At 38.8% G+C, this 16,613-nt stretch overlaps 1 protein-coding gene across 1 annotated transcript in view; it reads left to right on the top strand.

Annotated features, from left to right (window-relative positions):
* Window positions 1–15,099, top strand: part of CACNA2D3 (calcium voltage-gated channel auxiliary subunit alpha2delta 3) — an 839,655-nt gene extending 824,556 nt beyond the window's left edge. Inside the window, exons 36-38 of the mRNA XM_061129193.1 lie at window positions 10,098–10,210; window positions 10,411–10,493; window positions 14,886–15,099. Of these exons, the coding sequence (XP_060985176.1) occupies window positions 10,098–10,210; window positions 10,411–10,493; window positions 14,886–14,978 (289 nt within the window). The 3' untranslated portion in view covers window positions 14,979–15,099. The remainder of the gene's footprint in view (window positions 1–10,097; window positions 10,211–10,410; window positions 10,494–14,885) is intronic.
* Window positions 15,100–16,613: the final 1,514 nt, after the last annotated feature.

The raw sequence follows: 16,613 nt of genomic DNA, 5'->3' as shown, positions 1-16,613 counted from the left end.
TCTCTTGTGTTGGCCAAAATGTTCATTTGGATTTTTCCATAAGATGTTAAATTTTGGCCAACCCCAGATATTTTTATTCTGAAATGGTTTCAAAAGGCAGAAAATGTTAAGGGCAGTACAAAGAACTCCAGCATACCCTTTATGTGAAAACTCCCTTCAAGTTTCATTAATGGTCTCGGGAATGCCTTTCATACTAGACGGTCCAATTTAAGACCACATATTGCGTTGAGTTGTCACAGCTCTCCAGACTCCTTCCATCTAGAGTAGATGCCTCACTTTTCCTTAACATCTGCAGGCTGGGCATTTTGTAGAATGTTTCTGGGTTTGGGTTTGTATGATGTTATCCATGATTAGGTCCAGGTTACACATTTTTAACCAGAATGCCTCCTATCTGACACCCAGAGGGACCTCTTGTTGAACCTCATCTTTACTTACTCTATAGGATAACTCTTCCGTGTGTTTGCCAGTATTACCAAAAGAGAATTTTCCATAACTTGCAGTGTTCATATGGTTCTAAATGTAGCCTAGAGTGTTGATGTCTATGTTCCAGACTTTTTGGGTCTGGTGGTACAAGAGGGGGAAAGGCGATTCCACTCCACATACATGTAGAAGTTTGTGTGTATGGGTGATCCAGGTACCTGCAACAGGTCATGGGAGAACAAAGGAGGACCTACTTCCTCGTGTGAAGGAGCACTTCATGGGAAAAGTAACAGTCAGTCATCTAGAAATGAATCAGGGTTCTCCAAGGGTTTGGAAAGAAGTGACTGCAACACTCAGCCTTTTGAATCCTGAGTGAGCAGCATCAGTATTATCTGCGAGCAGATGAGAAAGGCAGAATCATGGGTGCCATACTAGTTCTACTGAACAGAATCTGCATTTCAACCAGATCCTCAAGTCAGTTGTAGCATGGTGAGTTTGAGGAACGCTTATCCAGGCCAGTATGAATCAGTCAAGTAGCTTAAAAAATACAGAAGCTTTGGTACTACATTGAGGGATTCTAATGTAATTTGGTTTAGGTGCAGTCTAGGCATGCATTTAAAGTGAAGTGAAAAGCTCCCCCAGGAAATTCCAGCAAGCCACCCAGACTAATAGAGCTTTGCTTCTATCTCAGTACTGAAGGAAAGGAAGCATAGTACATTCAAGGACCCATGGTAGGTCAGCAAGCCTGGTTGTTGGGAAGCAGCATGCTAACTTACATGCCAGGGCAGTTAACACATGGAGATGGAGAGAGAGTACACTGGATCAAACAGGGCTTTGTTTCACTCCACTGTAGACCATTGACTCAATGCAAGGGGGCCATGGGTAGATGGGAAGTGGGGGAAGGATTCCACCACCTCAAGAATGGAGAAGAGGCTATGTCAGGGAAACTGCTTGGAAGGTATGCTAAAAATCAAGCAGGGTGGCAGGGCCAGCTGCATAATTTATGGGGCATAGTACAAAGTGAAAACATGGGCTTCTTGTTCAAAAACCAGGAAAATGGTGTTATTAAAGTTCTGAAAGGTAAAAGCATTTCCTTTTTTCTGTGGTCTTTCTTGACCCGTCATGACACTTTTAATCACCTATCTAATATCCTGCTCCTTCAGGCACAGGTACATTCACTGGGTAGGTGAGATCCTCACAGACATCCTGGATTCTGTCTCTGTTACTCAGTGGGATGTGCAGCTCGTGCTGGGGGTCCTTTCCACTAGCACAGGACTGAGGTGCCATGTCCTGCTTAGAGAAGAGGACTCAGTCTCCCCTCCATGGGCCCACCACTTCATCTCATAGTGGATGGTCAATCCCCAGGGGGTTTGCATTTTAGCATCAAGACACATTTAGTACCTGGAGAAGGGGGTAAGTGAGAGGTCTACTCCTGTTAGGTCTCTGGTTGAAAATGCTGTGGTACTATGTATGTATGCTATGGTACAGCCCCCTCCCCTCCGCACCCCCCAGGCCTTGATGCTCCCCATTCCTGCACCCAGCACTTCACCAGGGCTGGAGGGTGATAAGGTTGGTGGTCCAGGGCAGGAGCCAGGCAACTAGGAACCTTTCACCTTTCATGCCCCTCATGCAGGCCCCATTCTCCCTTGGATTTCACTTATAAAACACAGATTCAAAGATAAGATTAAAAAATTCAAGCTAGCCCTGCCTGCAGAGCAGTAAACCTGAAGTGCTGGCCAGGCCTTCTAAGTGTAACTGCTCTGTCACTGTCTCCCTGTGTAACTGTACTGATCAGTTGCCCATAAAGCTGGCCCTGGGGATGGGAGGTGAAAGGATGGGTTTGAGAGGTATTGAGGAAATGGTCAAATCAGGGCATGGTGATGTTAAAGAGGAAAGCCCTGTGAATAACTTCAAGATCTCTAATCTGTGTGACTCATTAGATGGTGGCACCAGTAAGAGAAAAAGGGAACCAGGGGGAATAATTATTGAAAATGGGGATAAGGGCATGTTTTAGGTACCTATGAATACGTCCTTTGTTACAACATTTAATCATCCCTCATTTCTCTGGTTTAATTGCAGAGGTTGATGGTTTTCAAACAGTGGCAAATAATAAAGGGGGAGAATGAGCCTCCATGCCTTCTTCTGACTCTATAGACAGCTCTGAGTGTTCTGTCCTGCAGTATGATGCTAAATTTGGTTCACAGTCAAGTGCCTATTTCTGTTCACTTGAGGACTGTTTTCAGGGATGGAATTTTTGTCAAATGTCTTGTAGGCACCTATTAGACAGATCCACAGTGCTGGCTCTTTTCCAACTCTGGATAGGATGTCTTACATGAGTACATTTCCTGGAAGGATGTGGAAAGGTTAAGTGGGGCTTTCCTTGTCGCCCCAGACTGAGGACAAAGTGATGTGAGCACCACAATTTCTAAAGGGAAAAACCATTTAGCTGGCTCTAATTAATGGAAGCCCTCCCCCAACCCCCACCCTCAAGTTTATTTGAAGGTTAACAACTGGTCCATCTTTAGTCTACCACGAGAGTGAAGGGCCTAGCAAGGAGATTGGGGTTCATAGAAAGAGGTGTTTTCCTCCAGGGAGTACTTTTTCCTGCTAGGGTCCAGATGGGTGGTGGGAAATTCTCTAAGAGTCTTCTGTGCTTTGGGAGTATCTGAAAGAGGGCAAGTTCAGCCCTGGCCAAGTGTTTGCAGGGTGGCAGGTGTGATGATGTGTTCTGTCTGAGCAGGAAAAAGAGATCTGAAAAGAGAGGCCTAGGCTTGGGGAAAGAGCAAGTGGCCTACAGCTGGGCCAGCAAAGATACCTGTTTCCCAGGGGACAGGTGGACAGTATGGAAGACTGTTGCCATTTTGCTTAACTCAACAAAGGGTGCTCTCCAGGTGAGGTACGCACTAAGGGCAGGGGGCTGTGGGGCGAATGCTGACGGCAAGAACTGCATGGATGGTCACGTCGGATCTGTGTTGAGGAGCTCTAGGTTCTCAGGAGAATCCACGATGACCTCACACACACACACAAAAGCCAGCATTGGGGTGCTGGGCCACACGGAGGACACCAAAGGCCAAGCTGTTACAAAAGCTGTTGTGAGAGATTGCACCAAGGCCTGGTGAGTAGGAGAAACTTGCTTCTCTGCTGCTCCATTTTCCCCTTCTCCTTTCCCGGAAGGACTGAAGTAGCTAGAAAATAGAACCTTGAAGGAATGACGAGTGTAGAGCTTCAAACTAGACACGAAATTAAAGTCGTAAACTAGATTGGACTAATTTTGTTAACCTCAAGTGGTCAGAAAGTTAGAGAATCTATACATAGTATCATTTGGAGTTGAGAAAGTAATAATTCAATACAGTGGGATTGAAAATAGAGACAAAAAATTGTTTCAGAAATTCCCTGGTGGTTCAGTGGCTAGAACTCTGCATTTTCGCTGTCGAGGGCCAGCTTCAATCCACGATCAGGGAACTAGGATCGCACAAGCTGCGCCATGGGGCCCCCAAAAAAAAAAAATTGTTTCATGTTGCTATCTCTATTAAGCTGAGACAACTCAATAAGCTTGCTCATTTGCATTCCTGGGTTAATCCTCATGCTGTGTGCTATATTTTAGTGTCCTACCGAAGTGTTTGCTACATTTCATTTAAGATCTTTGCATCAATGTTCATAAAAAGAGATTATCCTATAGCTTTTCTTTCTTTTTTTGTTTTTTTTTTTTTTTTGTATAATCTTGGTCAGATTTTATATCAAGGACCTTGATAAAAGGAATTCAAAGTATTTTCTTCTTTCTCTGTGCTCTGAAGCAGCTTCAATATTTTAGAACTACTTGTGCCTTGACATGCTAATGTGATTGACCTGTGAAATTTCCCTGACACTTTTGAGTGTGAGCAGGGGAGGCCCTGCTCTTCATTCTTTCACCTTGTTTGAACTGAACCATGTGTAAGTGCTGGTGTTCCCCTTATACTTCTTCCATGCCACAGGATACCACGGCTATGGCTTGGAAGACGGCCTCAATATTTAATTTCTAGTTTAAATTTAAGCCATCTGTCACCCATTGCTTGCTCTCCACAATGCATGGGCCTGGGTCAGTGTAGGACATTTAGGGGCACATTGGGAGAAAATGAGCATCTCCCCACCTCCAAAGAGTAGGGTCCTTTGGAGATCCACATACCTGATCCACTCAGAGAATAGTACAACCTAGAACATGATCATTGTCAGATTCGAATCAGTTCCCTGTGACTTACTCATTGTCCTTTATCTTTGGATAAAATATGGAAAATTTGTGAATGATAAAAATTGATAAAAAGTTAAAAAACATTTAAAAGGTTTTAAGATTCTGTCCTAACCAATTATTTTTTAAGCCATTATTTTGTACCAAATTAATCAAAAGCAAACCAACCAAGTTCCCCAAGCATGCATCCTGGGGTCCTCTGGGAACTTAGCCATAGGTTCCCCCCACCACCACTGTCACACACGCTTGTCCAGGCAGCATTTGCGGGAAGCAGTGCAACCGCTTTCCTCATCTGGGTAGCAAAGCCCCTTGGCAGATAGTCAGTCCCTCTTGTCAAGAAAGGCTGTCTTAAAATTGCATCATCATTTTTCCTGTAGTTCTTTCTCTGTCTGCTGTGAATGGAAGAGGGAGGACTGGGTTATTTCAGTTCCGGCAATGGACACATCAAAATTGCTTCCCTTTTCCCTACTCTGTTTCCCTTGAGGACCTAATTTATTTCACGCATTTTGACCTATCTCTGCTTGGAAACGACTGCTGTTGTTCTCTGTTGAGGCATTTCCCTTCCGCCTTTTCTGGCCCACAGGCCAACCCCCCAGGCCACAGTTCCTCTGCACAGTGATGTCAGTCTGACTGCTGGGCCCAGCTGGATGGAGGTGTGTTTTATGAAGTTCAACCCTGCACCCTGGGCCATAAATATACATTGTGCACATAAATGTACAGCTAACATTGGCCAGACCCCTCCAAAGAACCATGTTAATAAGCAGACAGTAAGTCTTTAAAATATGGAAAAGCAGTTAATCTTTCCGCTGGCAAATCCTTCATAGGGGGTTGTTTTCCTCCACTGCAGTAATAGCTGCCTGCAAAGATTTTCATCTCCTAGGACTCGAGGTATAAGTGGGGGGTTACTGTGGAGCTTCATGAGCACACTTGGGGAGTCTTCACCTTACGGGGTAATGTGTTAAAAGGAATAATGTCCTTTACTGGTCATCATTAAGCATCCATATTGAGTCTGGGTCTGCCCTCAAGGGGCTTGAGCACTAATAATTCCAGTATAAGACAGAAAGCAGGTTGCCTATGATTGCAGTCCCACAACAGGCCTGGGCTCCAGAGGTGTGCAGCTCTGCCTGTGTTTCTCTAGGAAGTCACTTAATCTATTGTTTCCCCATCTTTGAAACAATCACATCTTTTTTTCATATAGCTTCTGTAGAAGATTACTTATGCTCTCTGAGTCCCAGTTTTCTCTTTTGTGAAATAAAAAAATCAATACTCTTTGCTCCCAGCACAATATTCCATTTTATAAATGTTTGAAAAATACCTGTACACATTCTCTTTATAGAGAACTCCAGTGTTATAGATTATATTTGTTTCCATGGACAGTTATTCCCAGTCTTCTCCTCTTTTCCACCACTGCCATCCTGTTCTCTCCCCGCCATCTCCTCCTCCCTTGCTCTCTCTCCCACTGATGATATGATAGGAGGATCAAACTTGAGGATAGGGATGGGGATTCAGTAGGCAGAACGTGCATGGAGCCAATACATGCTTGCTTTTTGGAGAGACGAAAGGTCAAGTTTTTAAACTGCCTCTAATCTGTTGAGCAGCCATGACTTCTATCTGTGTGTCTCAGGTAGAGAAAGGGAGTTGCCAGTGGGTTGACTTGAAGGAGAACATAGATGATGGCTGTCAGTCTGGAGATGACATGATTTGTGCCTTAAAAAATATTTAATTTCACTTGGTCCTTCCATTCCTTTTATCACTAGAAAGATACTTCATATGTTCTGATCTTTTTTGTGTTCTACCCACGTGTGTTCCACTTGTTTTGTACATTTATTCCTTCTATGTTATCTCATGTTATTCCTAACGGAAATGATAAGTCTTATCCATCCTATTTATTTTTCCTGTTCTCTGTAGCAGAATCAAATGCTGTTAGATGAGTATTTTGAAATATTCCTGAAAATATTTATGTATAGTTTTTCAACATTATTTTCCCACTTACTATGTTTTGGATAATCTTTCATAATACTAAATAGACATCTTTTACCCTTTCATCTGTTGCCAAGTAAACCATAGAACAGATACACTGTTGCTTATTTAATCATTCCTATACTGATAGACTTTCAGATGGATTTTGTTTTTTCCTCCTCTCCATGAACAAGATTACCAAGAGCATCTTTATATGTCAAAGTCTTGGGTTTTTGAACAATAATTTCTCTTACTGAGAAGTAAAACTACTGGAAAAGTAGGATCTAAATCATTTTCACTGAAACAGTAACAAATTATTCATATATTGCCTATAAAAGTTTACTTTCCCACCAACAGTGTAAAATAATAGTCACTTCTTCAAACTCTCAGTCATTTGATATTACCATAAAGTTTTGCCATTCTGATGGTAAAAAATGAGTTTGATTATTTCTATTTCATTTTAATTTACACATACTTAATTTTAGTGAGATTGGACCCCTTTTACATATCAGTTGTCCATCTGGGTTTCCTCTTCTGTAAATTATCTCATGGGTTTTAATACTAATTAGGGACAAACAATTTCCTTCTTCTCTCTTTTTTCTTATAAATTCAATTTTATACAGTTGTCCAGACTATATTTATATGGAATTTTAGGATCATCGCCTCCAATTCCATCAAAATTCCTGTTGGGATTTTATTGAGATTACTTTGAATTAAACAATTACTTGAAGGAGAATGACACCTTTAATATATAACTGTTCCCTTTCACTACCACTGTGGAATTAGGGTTTTTTTATGTTTAGTAAAGTTTAATCATTTTCTTCATAAAGAAACATCTTTTACTAGATTTATTCTTGGGCATTTCATAGTAATTATTGATACTATCAATGGTTCTTTATTTCATAAATATTTTTTCATTGGTTATTGCCAGTGTCAAGGAAAGATTGTGGTTTTATATGCTGATTATGTAACTGGTTAACTTGCTTGGTTCTTTTTTGTGTTCTAATAGTTGGTCAGTGGGTTCATATGGATTTTCTACAAACACAGTGATATCTGTTCTTTGGGTGATTTGGTAGTTTTCATTTGTGGGTAGATTCTCAATGAGCATTTCAGATTTTTTTCATGCAACTGGTTTGCTTGTGTTTTTATAGCCTGGCCAAATGTTGATAATTTATACATTATCCTCCAACATGTGTTTGCTCTAAGTTTTCAAATTATTTGTAATGATATACATAATATTCACTTAAAAAGTTTATAATGCCTCTGTCTCTTTTGGGTTTTAATGTAACTTTGTAACTTCTTTTTCTTGATTAGGAGTGTCAGAAGTGGACTTATGTCCTTGTTCTTTTAAGTCTGAGTTTGATTCTTGTAGTTATCTTCACATTTTTACTTGCCTTTTCTTCTTCTTTGATCTTTATAAATTCATCTGTCATTGGCTCAGGGAATATTTACTGAGCATCTGCTCTGTCCCAGTCATAACTCTAGGTGCTGGGGATAAAAGATGACCATGGGCAGACAAAGGCAACTTTTTTCCCATGGAAACCACAGTTTGCTGTCAGGGGGCAGACAGTGAGCAGGTAAGGAGGAAGTGGAGGCAAAGAGGTTTGAGAAGAAAGGCAATGAGGTTGTTTATTTGGTGTCCTTGACAAGAACCAATTCAAGAGTGTGGTAAGGACAACAACCTTATTGGAGTGGATTTGTGAAAGGAAAGAAGTGAAGAAGTAGAGAAACTGAAAGAGAGGGAATGAGAAAAAAGGGAGAGAGAGCAAGAGAGAGTGATTGTTAATACCTTTTCTTAGGAGTTGTATTATAAATGAGGACAGGGAAACAGGGTAGTAGCTAAAGGTAAGTTAAACTGAAGAGAATGGCTAGAAAGACAGGAGGAACTACTTATACGTGCAACGATCACCTCTCTCCTCTTCCATCAGTCACATCTTTGCAGGAGCCTGAGGGCTGGACTTGGAGAGGGGCATTAGTCCTTAGTCCTAGTATGCCACAAGGGGGACTGAGGGTAGGATACAGGTACAGGTTTATGTTCTTACTTTTCCAGCTTCTTGTTTCAACAACACAGTTCATTTATTTGCAGATTTTTTTCCCAATAAAAAATATTTAAGGTCATACTGCACAGATTTGAGCCTGGGCTGTTCTCAAATTCATGTATTTTTAACTATTAATTTCCATCGTTTATGTTTTTTTGCTATTAATTTCTAATTTTATCCAACTGTAAAAGAATATGTAATTGATGCTTTCTGCTCTTTGGAATGTGTTGCAGTTCCCTGAATTTGAAAATAGCATATTCTGTATTACTTAGGTCTGAAAAGTTTTTGCTGTCAATTTTATCAATAAATAAGTCATGTGTTCATCAAATACTTTTGGTATTTCTATCAGCTTGTACATCATGATCATAAAAATTCATGTCATATCTTATTACACTATATATACTTTAAAGAATAGAATGTATTTATTGAGAGAAAGATGAATAAAGATAACTTATAGAGAAATTGCCCATTTTTTTAAGATTATAGTCTAGTTCAACTGACTAAACTGAATTTGGTAAAAATATCATGAAAAATTTATGTGGCAGGATTCTGGACTTGGGGCTAAATATTCAGTTAATCTATTTGCTCTAGAAGAATATGGGATTTGTTCTCCAACTTGTTCCTCCAACGATCCGATATTTCTGGTTCAAGAAGTATTATTATGATGACATTACTTTATCATTTCAGTGTAGTAGGTCAGATGAGAAAGAGGTATCATTAAACTGACTTATGTTGGACTAACTGTACAGATTGACCCAGAAGATTTTTTTTTTTAACGTGAGGAAGGACAGCCCAAGATGGCAGAGTCGAAGTATGTGTACTCATCTTCTTCTGCGAAAACACCAAAATCATGACTAGCCATATGGCCTTAGTGCCAGCATAACTTGGTCTCTGAGAACATTGGAGCTCCTTAACCAACTAGCATTGATTTCATTCTAAACAATATACCTCTGTTATGGGCAGACATTGTGCAAAGTGATTCAGGGAAAGGTCTAGGAAGTTCATGTTCTTTTATGATTACTATGACATGGCTTCAGTCTATCCTTGAGGTTAGGAGGAGATAAAAATACACTCAGAACATCAAATGCAATTTGCAATGGTGTTTAAGCCCTAGGAGAAGAAATGAGTCTTGGAAAAGTCTAACCTCTTAGAGCTTAGAAACTGAGGTAATTTAGCCAACTCTGACTCTCCTGTTTCACGCACGTAAAAGTCTAGTCTTTCCAAGATGAGTTGTATGAGCTATGTATGGACGTAGCTATTGTCTTCTTAGTGAAGCTTCAGCTTTGAAATGAAGAGCCTCATGGAAAGAGGCAACTTGAGTAATAAACCAGTCTCTGAAACTTGTTTTCCAAAATACTATAGCACTTCTCCCACTCTGGAGGAAGTTTTCCTCATGGCTATTAACTTGCAGGATGGTAAATGACCACTCACTATCTCTCTGCCTCTTGTTCCAACAGGTCCTTTGTCATTCAGCAGATTCCGAGCAGCAATTTGTTCATGGTGGTGGTGGACAGCAGCTGCCTCTGTGAGTCTGTGGCCCCCATCACCATGGCGCCCATTGAAATCAGGTATATCCTTTTGTGTGTCAGTCTAGCCACTACTAATGAAGCTGGTAAGGGGGAGACTTAGGGGAAAAAATCTTAGAGAGGGAGAGATGATGTTCTTTCCACTGTTAGAAGTTGTTAAGGGAGCCAAGTGCCAGGTTTTGACATCTGAAATGCAGAATAAGGAAAAGGAGCATCTTGGAAATATGCCTTAACTACAGTCAACATAATGAATCCCTTAAGTGTGAACGTTTAAAGGCCCAGAAGATCAGAAGGCGTCCGGAATCTTGTCATGGCTTCCATCCTGAGGTAATCTGACACCCCCTCCTATTCTTTTCCCATCAGATTCTCCATGAGGATCTCACAGCCGTCAGAGAACTATAGCTCAAAAGTTTACTCTTGAGAAAGTCATCCCTTTCAGGCAAACCAAGAAATTATACAGGAAGGCTAATGGTACTCTACGTTCGGCCTCTCAATGCCTTATTTAGTCTATACTTAATAGTCTTTTCTTATTATATTCACATATATTTTTTAAAAGCCTCTTTACTATCTTCCCTTTTACAAATGTGCTATAGTTTTACCATTTTCTACTATTACACATAAAGTGGCTCTGACCATCTTGTTTTACTTATTTTAACTTGTAGTTAAAATTATTTTCCCTTGCTTACTTTTATTTATTTTTCCTTGCTTACTTTTAGACAGCCTTTTACTTATAAAAAATTCATGTAAAACAAAAGTCTCAATACTAATGTCAGATTAAGAGTCACAATATCTAAATGTGGGATAAGCCTTTAAATCCCCTATAACACATGAGGTCACAACTATAAAGGCACTACATTTACACCAAAAGTGATGATCAGAGAAAAAATTAAGCTTGTACTAAGAAAAGTGAACTTATCATAGATGTAGGTGAATTATGTCCTTCAAAGGACAAAAAATTTAAATATAGCAAAAAAGTTACAATTTAAAAATACTCCACCCCCATCTTGAAAAATAGAAAACTGGCCTAGACCAATTACTATAGGGATACAGAGAAGATATTCATTTTTTGTAAAATGCCACCATAGCCCACTGAGTGTTAATGTCACCTGTAAATAGAAAATAATTTTAATGTTATTTAAACTGTCCAAATACTAGAAAATATTTTAAAGTCAGTGTAGTACTAAGAAGAATTTGGAATTTATTGAGAATGTTTGCTTCTGTGTTCAAGGGAGAGTTCAGTAACAACATATGCTGTAAAGGCTTTTAATAAAGTCCAATGATCACCTCTAATGAAAGGTCTATGTAAAATGGAAATATGAACAATTGTCCCAAAACAATTAAGCCGCTTCATTTGAAACCAGAACTGCATGCTGCTGCTGCTGCTAAGTCGCTTCAGTCATGTCCAACTCTGTGCGACCCCACAGACAGCAGCCCACCAGGCTCCTCTGTCCACAGGATTCCCCAGGCAAGAATACTGGAGTGGGTCGCTGTTTCCTTCTCCCCAGAACTGCATACTTAGCACTAAATTCACAAGAGTAAAAATCTTTTAAAGTTAATAAGACAAATTGCTTTGGAAACTAGATACATGATAAACACTAAAAAACAAAAGAGCAACAACAATGACAAAAAAAAAACAACCCAGTTTTCTTCTTTAAGGTTCTAGATCCAGTAGGATAAAGTCAGTGGAACAGAATAGATACTTTTATGTATGACAGAAATTCAGTTCAAAGGAGAGAACATAGAATTGACTTAAATGGTAAATGATGGTCTCATAAGAAATTATAGGGATTGGACCCATACTTCTGGATTGGAAGAATTAGCATTATTAAAATGGACGTAGTACACAAATCAGTCTACAGATTTAATACAATCCCTATCAAAATACCCACAACATTCTTCACAGAGCTAGAACAAATAATCTTAAAGTTTATATGTTACCAGAAAAGACTCAGGATCACCAAAGCTGTTCTAAGAAAAAAGAACAAAGCAGAAGGCATAACCATCCCAAGTTTAAGACAGTGCTACAAAGCTACAGTAGTCAAAACAGCATGGTGTTGCCACAAAAACAGACATATGGATAATGGAACAGGATAGAAAGCCGAGAAATAAACCCACATGCCTATGTCAATTAATCTTTAACAAAGGAGGCAAGAATACGCAATGGGAAAAAGATAACCTCTTCAACAAGTGGTGTTGGGAAAGCTGGACAGTCACATGTAAATCAGTGAAGTTAGAACACATCCTCACACCATACACAAAAATAAATTCAAAATGCCTTAAAGATTGAAATATAAGACATGGCACCATAAAACTCCTAGAAGAAAACATAGGCAAGACATTCTCTGATATAAATTGTACCAATGTTTTCTTAGGTCATTCTCCTAAGGCAATAGAAATAAAGCAAAAATAAACAAATGAGACCTAATCAAACTTATAAGCTTTTATACAGCAAAGAAAACTATAAACAAAACAAAAGGAAAACCTAAGGGGTGGAAGAAAATATTTGCAAATGATGCAACTGAAAGGGCTTAATTTCCAAAATATACAAACAGCTCATACAACTAAAAAACAAAACAAAGCCAGACAGCCCAGTTGAAAAATGAGCAGATGACCTAAATAGACATTTCTCCAAAAGACATACAGATGACCAACAGGCACATGAAAAGATACTCATCATCACTAATTATTAGAGAAATGCAAATCACAACTACAATGAGATACCATCTTATACCAGTCAGAATGACCATCATTAAAAGGTGTACAAATAACAAATGCTAAAGGGAATGTGGAGAAAAGGGAACCCTCCTACACTGTTGATAAGAATGTAAATTAGTGCAGCTGCTATGGGAAACAATATGGATGTTCCTCATAAAGGTAAAAGCAGAGTTGCCATATGATCCAGCAATCTCACTACTGGGCATGTATCCAGACAAAAATATCATTTGAAAATATATGTGCACCCCTATCTTCACAACAGCACTGTTTACAGTAGGCAAGACATAGAAACAATCTAAATGTCCACCAACAGATGAATCTATAAAGATGTGTAGTGTATATGTATATATACACATATATATAATGGAATATTACTCAGCCATACAAAAGAATGAAATAATGCCATTTGAAGCAACATGGAGGAACCTAGAGATTACTATACTAGCTGAACTAAATCAGAAAGAGAAAGACAAATACCATATGATATCCCTTATATGTGGAATCTAAAATATGTCACAAATGAGCATATCTACAAAACAGAAACAAACTCACAGATAGAGAGGTGGGGGGAAAGGACTGGAAATTTGAGATTAACAAGTGAAAGCTATTATAAATGAGATGGATAAACGACAAGGTCCTACTGTATAGCACAAGGAACTTTATTCAGTATTCTGTGATAAACCATATGGAAAATAAAATGGGAATATATATATAGAGAGAGTACACTTTGCTGTACAACAGAAATTAATACAACATTGTAGATCAATTATGTGCCAATGAAAGTTTTAAAAGAAATAAAAAAAGAAATTCTAGGTATTGGAGAGACCTTCCTATCCAAGACCAAAAAAATATGGAAGAAAAACAAATTTATTTAACTATATAAAAATTATAACCTTTGATGAAAAAAGATAACTGAGAGTCAGTATCCAATTTATAGAACCTGAAAACATTTATAAATCAAAGTACAAAGAGCTTTTTAAATTGATGAAGCAAAAACTACATTTAAAAATAGATCAAGTTCTGAGACTTCCCTGGAGGTCCAGTGGTTGGGACTTTGCCTTCCAATGCAGGGGGTGCAGGTTCAATCCCTGGTTGGGGAACTGGGGTCCCACATGATTCACGGTCAAGAAACCAAAATTTAAGAAACAGAAGCAATGTTCTACCAAGTTCAATAAAGACTTTAAAAATGAACTACATATATATATATAAAGATCTTTTAAAAAAAAAAGAAACAACCAAGGACATGAAAGATACAAGTCATTGGATGATCAGAAAATACAGGTACCAGTGAACTATCTGGCAATAGCCCTTGAAGGCAAAAATATCCTTTAGCTCTGCACTCTTATTCCTGGACATCTTTACCTTAGGCCAGAGCAGGAACAAATATCATTTTGGGGGAAGGACTTGCATTCAACACTCTTTGTAACAGTAGAGAACACATGAGAAGATGAGCAACAATCAATAAAAGAAAAAAAAAAGACTGAATAAAAGAAACTTAGAATAATGGACATGGAGAAATTTCTATCAATTAGTGGATGAAAATCATGGTACAGAAAGGAGTAAATAATATGATTTAATTTTTGTAAAACAGAACCTCCCTTCCCTGCAATTAAAAAGAAGTCACGTGTTAATAAAACCTTCCATAGCCAAGTCTCTGAAATGATCTGAGATGTGATCATTTACTTAGAAGGTCAATATTTTGCTTTTATAAAATAATCACAACAGACATCTCTACCAACAGTCCTTTACCTCTTGAATGTTCTGCATTGTAGTATGCAAAAAGTCATTTTGAGTATTTTATGCATTGACAAGTGAAGTCAGAGGTTGTCTTTACTAATGTGGTGAAATGTACACAAGTCCATTTCCCGGACATTATCTAGATTCCAAATGACTTTGTTCATATGCTGGACAGCAGGGAGAAATCTGGGGATGCCACATACCTTGGGAAGTTTAAGGCATCTTGGAATCCATCTCTGCTCTAACCAACCCTGCCTTTCCCTGTAGGAGAATGCGAGGGAGTGTGGGGGTGCACCGAATCTCCAGGCCAAGATGGTCCTTATCCTGTTCCCTCTGCTTTTGATGCTCTTCTCAAGGTGACACTGATGGAGATGTTCTCTTGGCATGCTAAATTATGGATAAACTGTGAACCAAACTATGGTGCGACATAGGAGACATGAAATATAGTCCAACCATCAGCATCTCATGATTTTAAACTGTGCGTGATACAAACTCTTAAAAATATGTTGACAGAAAAGTTATCTTTTTACTTTGCCAGTCATGCAAATGTGAGTTTGCTACATTATTATCATCCTTCATCAGAAATGGGACTGCAAGTGGGCAGCATCCCTTCTGCTTGAAACCCATTGAAACCAATTTAAAACTGTGTACTTTTTAAATAAAGTATGTTAAAATCATAATCTCCTGGTTTGGGTTTTGTTATCATTTTATTGCTGAGAATACAGACTGAAAAGTGCATGAAAAAATCACCCATTCCAGACAGCAAGAAAGAATGGTTGTTGGCAGAGCCTTTACTCTAAAGCAGATTCTAGACAAACATTTAACAATTGTTTAGATGCCGTACTCTGTTTTAAAAATATTTACAGAAGTAAATCAAAATATCATCTACATCAGAAGAATTTATTACACAGAATCCTGAATTTTGTTGAACAAAACTTCAATAGAAATCATAATTTGGATGAGAACACAAGCTTCCATAATATTTAAGTGTTGAACTATTTGGGAATAGAAATAAAGAAGTCATAAACCCTAGGAATTTGTTCTGAGAAGACTTGAAGGAGGAAAGAATGGTGACTACAAATGACTCAACCTTATTGCTTGAGAATTTGGCTTCTAGCTTTCCTCGTAAACAAGAGATGAAATTCTGTCTTATATGTTACAGAATGTGAAACTACTCAGACCCATAAGCATTAAAACACTGGATCGTGAACCAAAGAAAATAGATTCCATTGGATTGTGATTCCAAAATAACCATTCCAAGTGGAATAATTTCTGTGCCTAGGTAGAAATGAGAATGCCTTTCTTTAGAGTACAGACATCTAAAAGTCATGTGGAGAAATCAAACGCTTTAAAAAAAGGCTGCATTATCCTATTGATATTTTAGAAAAACTGATGTTATCATACTACTTTATACTATAATGATTCCAGTATTTATAAGAATAACAGTACTGCATTGTTACGCATCTTTCAATTACTATTTCTCCAACCCACAAAGTCTTCCTGCTCTTCAAGCATGCTAAGTGGACACCTGCCTCAGGGCCTTTGCACTTGCTATTCCCTCGTCATGGGATGCTCTTTCTCCCAGATATCTGCATGCTTTCCTCCCTTACTTTCTTCAGGTCCTTCTTTTGTGGCAGTCCACACTGACCTCCTTGTTTATAGTTGTAACTTCCATACCCCTTCACCCCTTCTCTCTTCCCTGCTCAATATTCTGCCATAACAGTTATCACCATTGGAGTTGTTTATTGTTTGTCTCTCCCCAGGTGAATTTAAACACCAAGAAGGCAAGGATTTTATTTGTTGTTTTTTATTTTGTCACTGCTGTATGCTCGTCTCCAAGGAGAGAAGAGTAGAGTGTCCAGCTCAGAGCAGACCCTCCATAAACATTTAAGCAAGTAAGCAAGTGATAGTAGTAGCCAGAGTTGCAGATCCAGCATAGAGGGTGGTGGTGTGTTCCTGTCCCCACGGCATAGCGCCGTGTGGGAGGGTCAGCGT

The sequence above is a fragment of the Dama dama genome, chromosome 24 (assembly GCF_033118175.1).
Source record: "Dama dama isolate Ldn47 chromosome 24, ASM3311817v1, whole genome shotgun sequence".
Lineage (NCBI taxonomy): Eukaryota > Metazoa > Chordata > Mammalia > Artiodactyla > Cervidae > Dama > Dama dama.
Note: the sequence above shows the minus strand (reverse complement) of the source record. Positions and strands in the feature narration are given on the sequence as shown.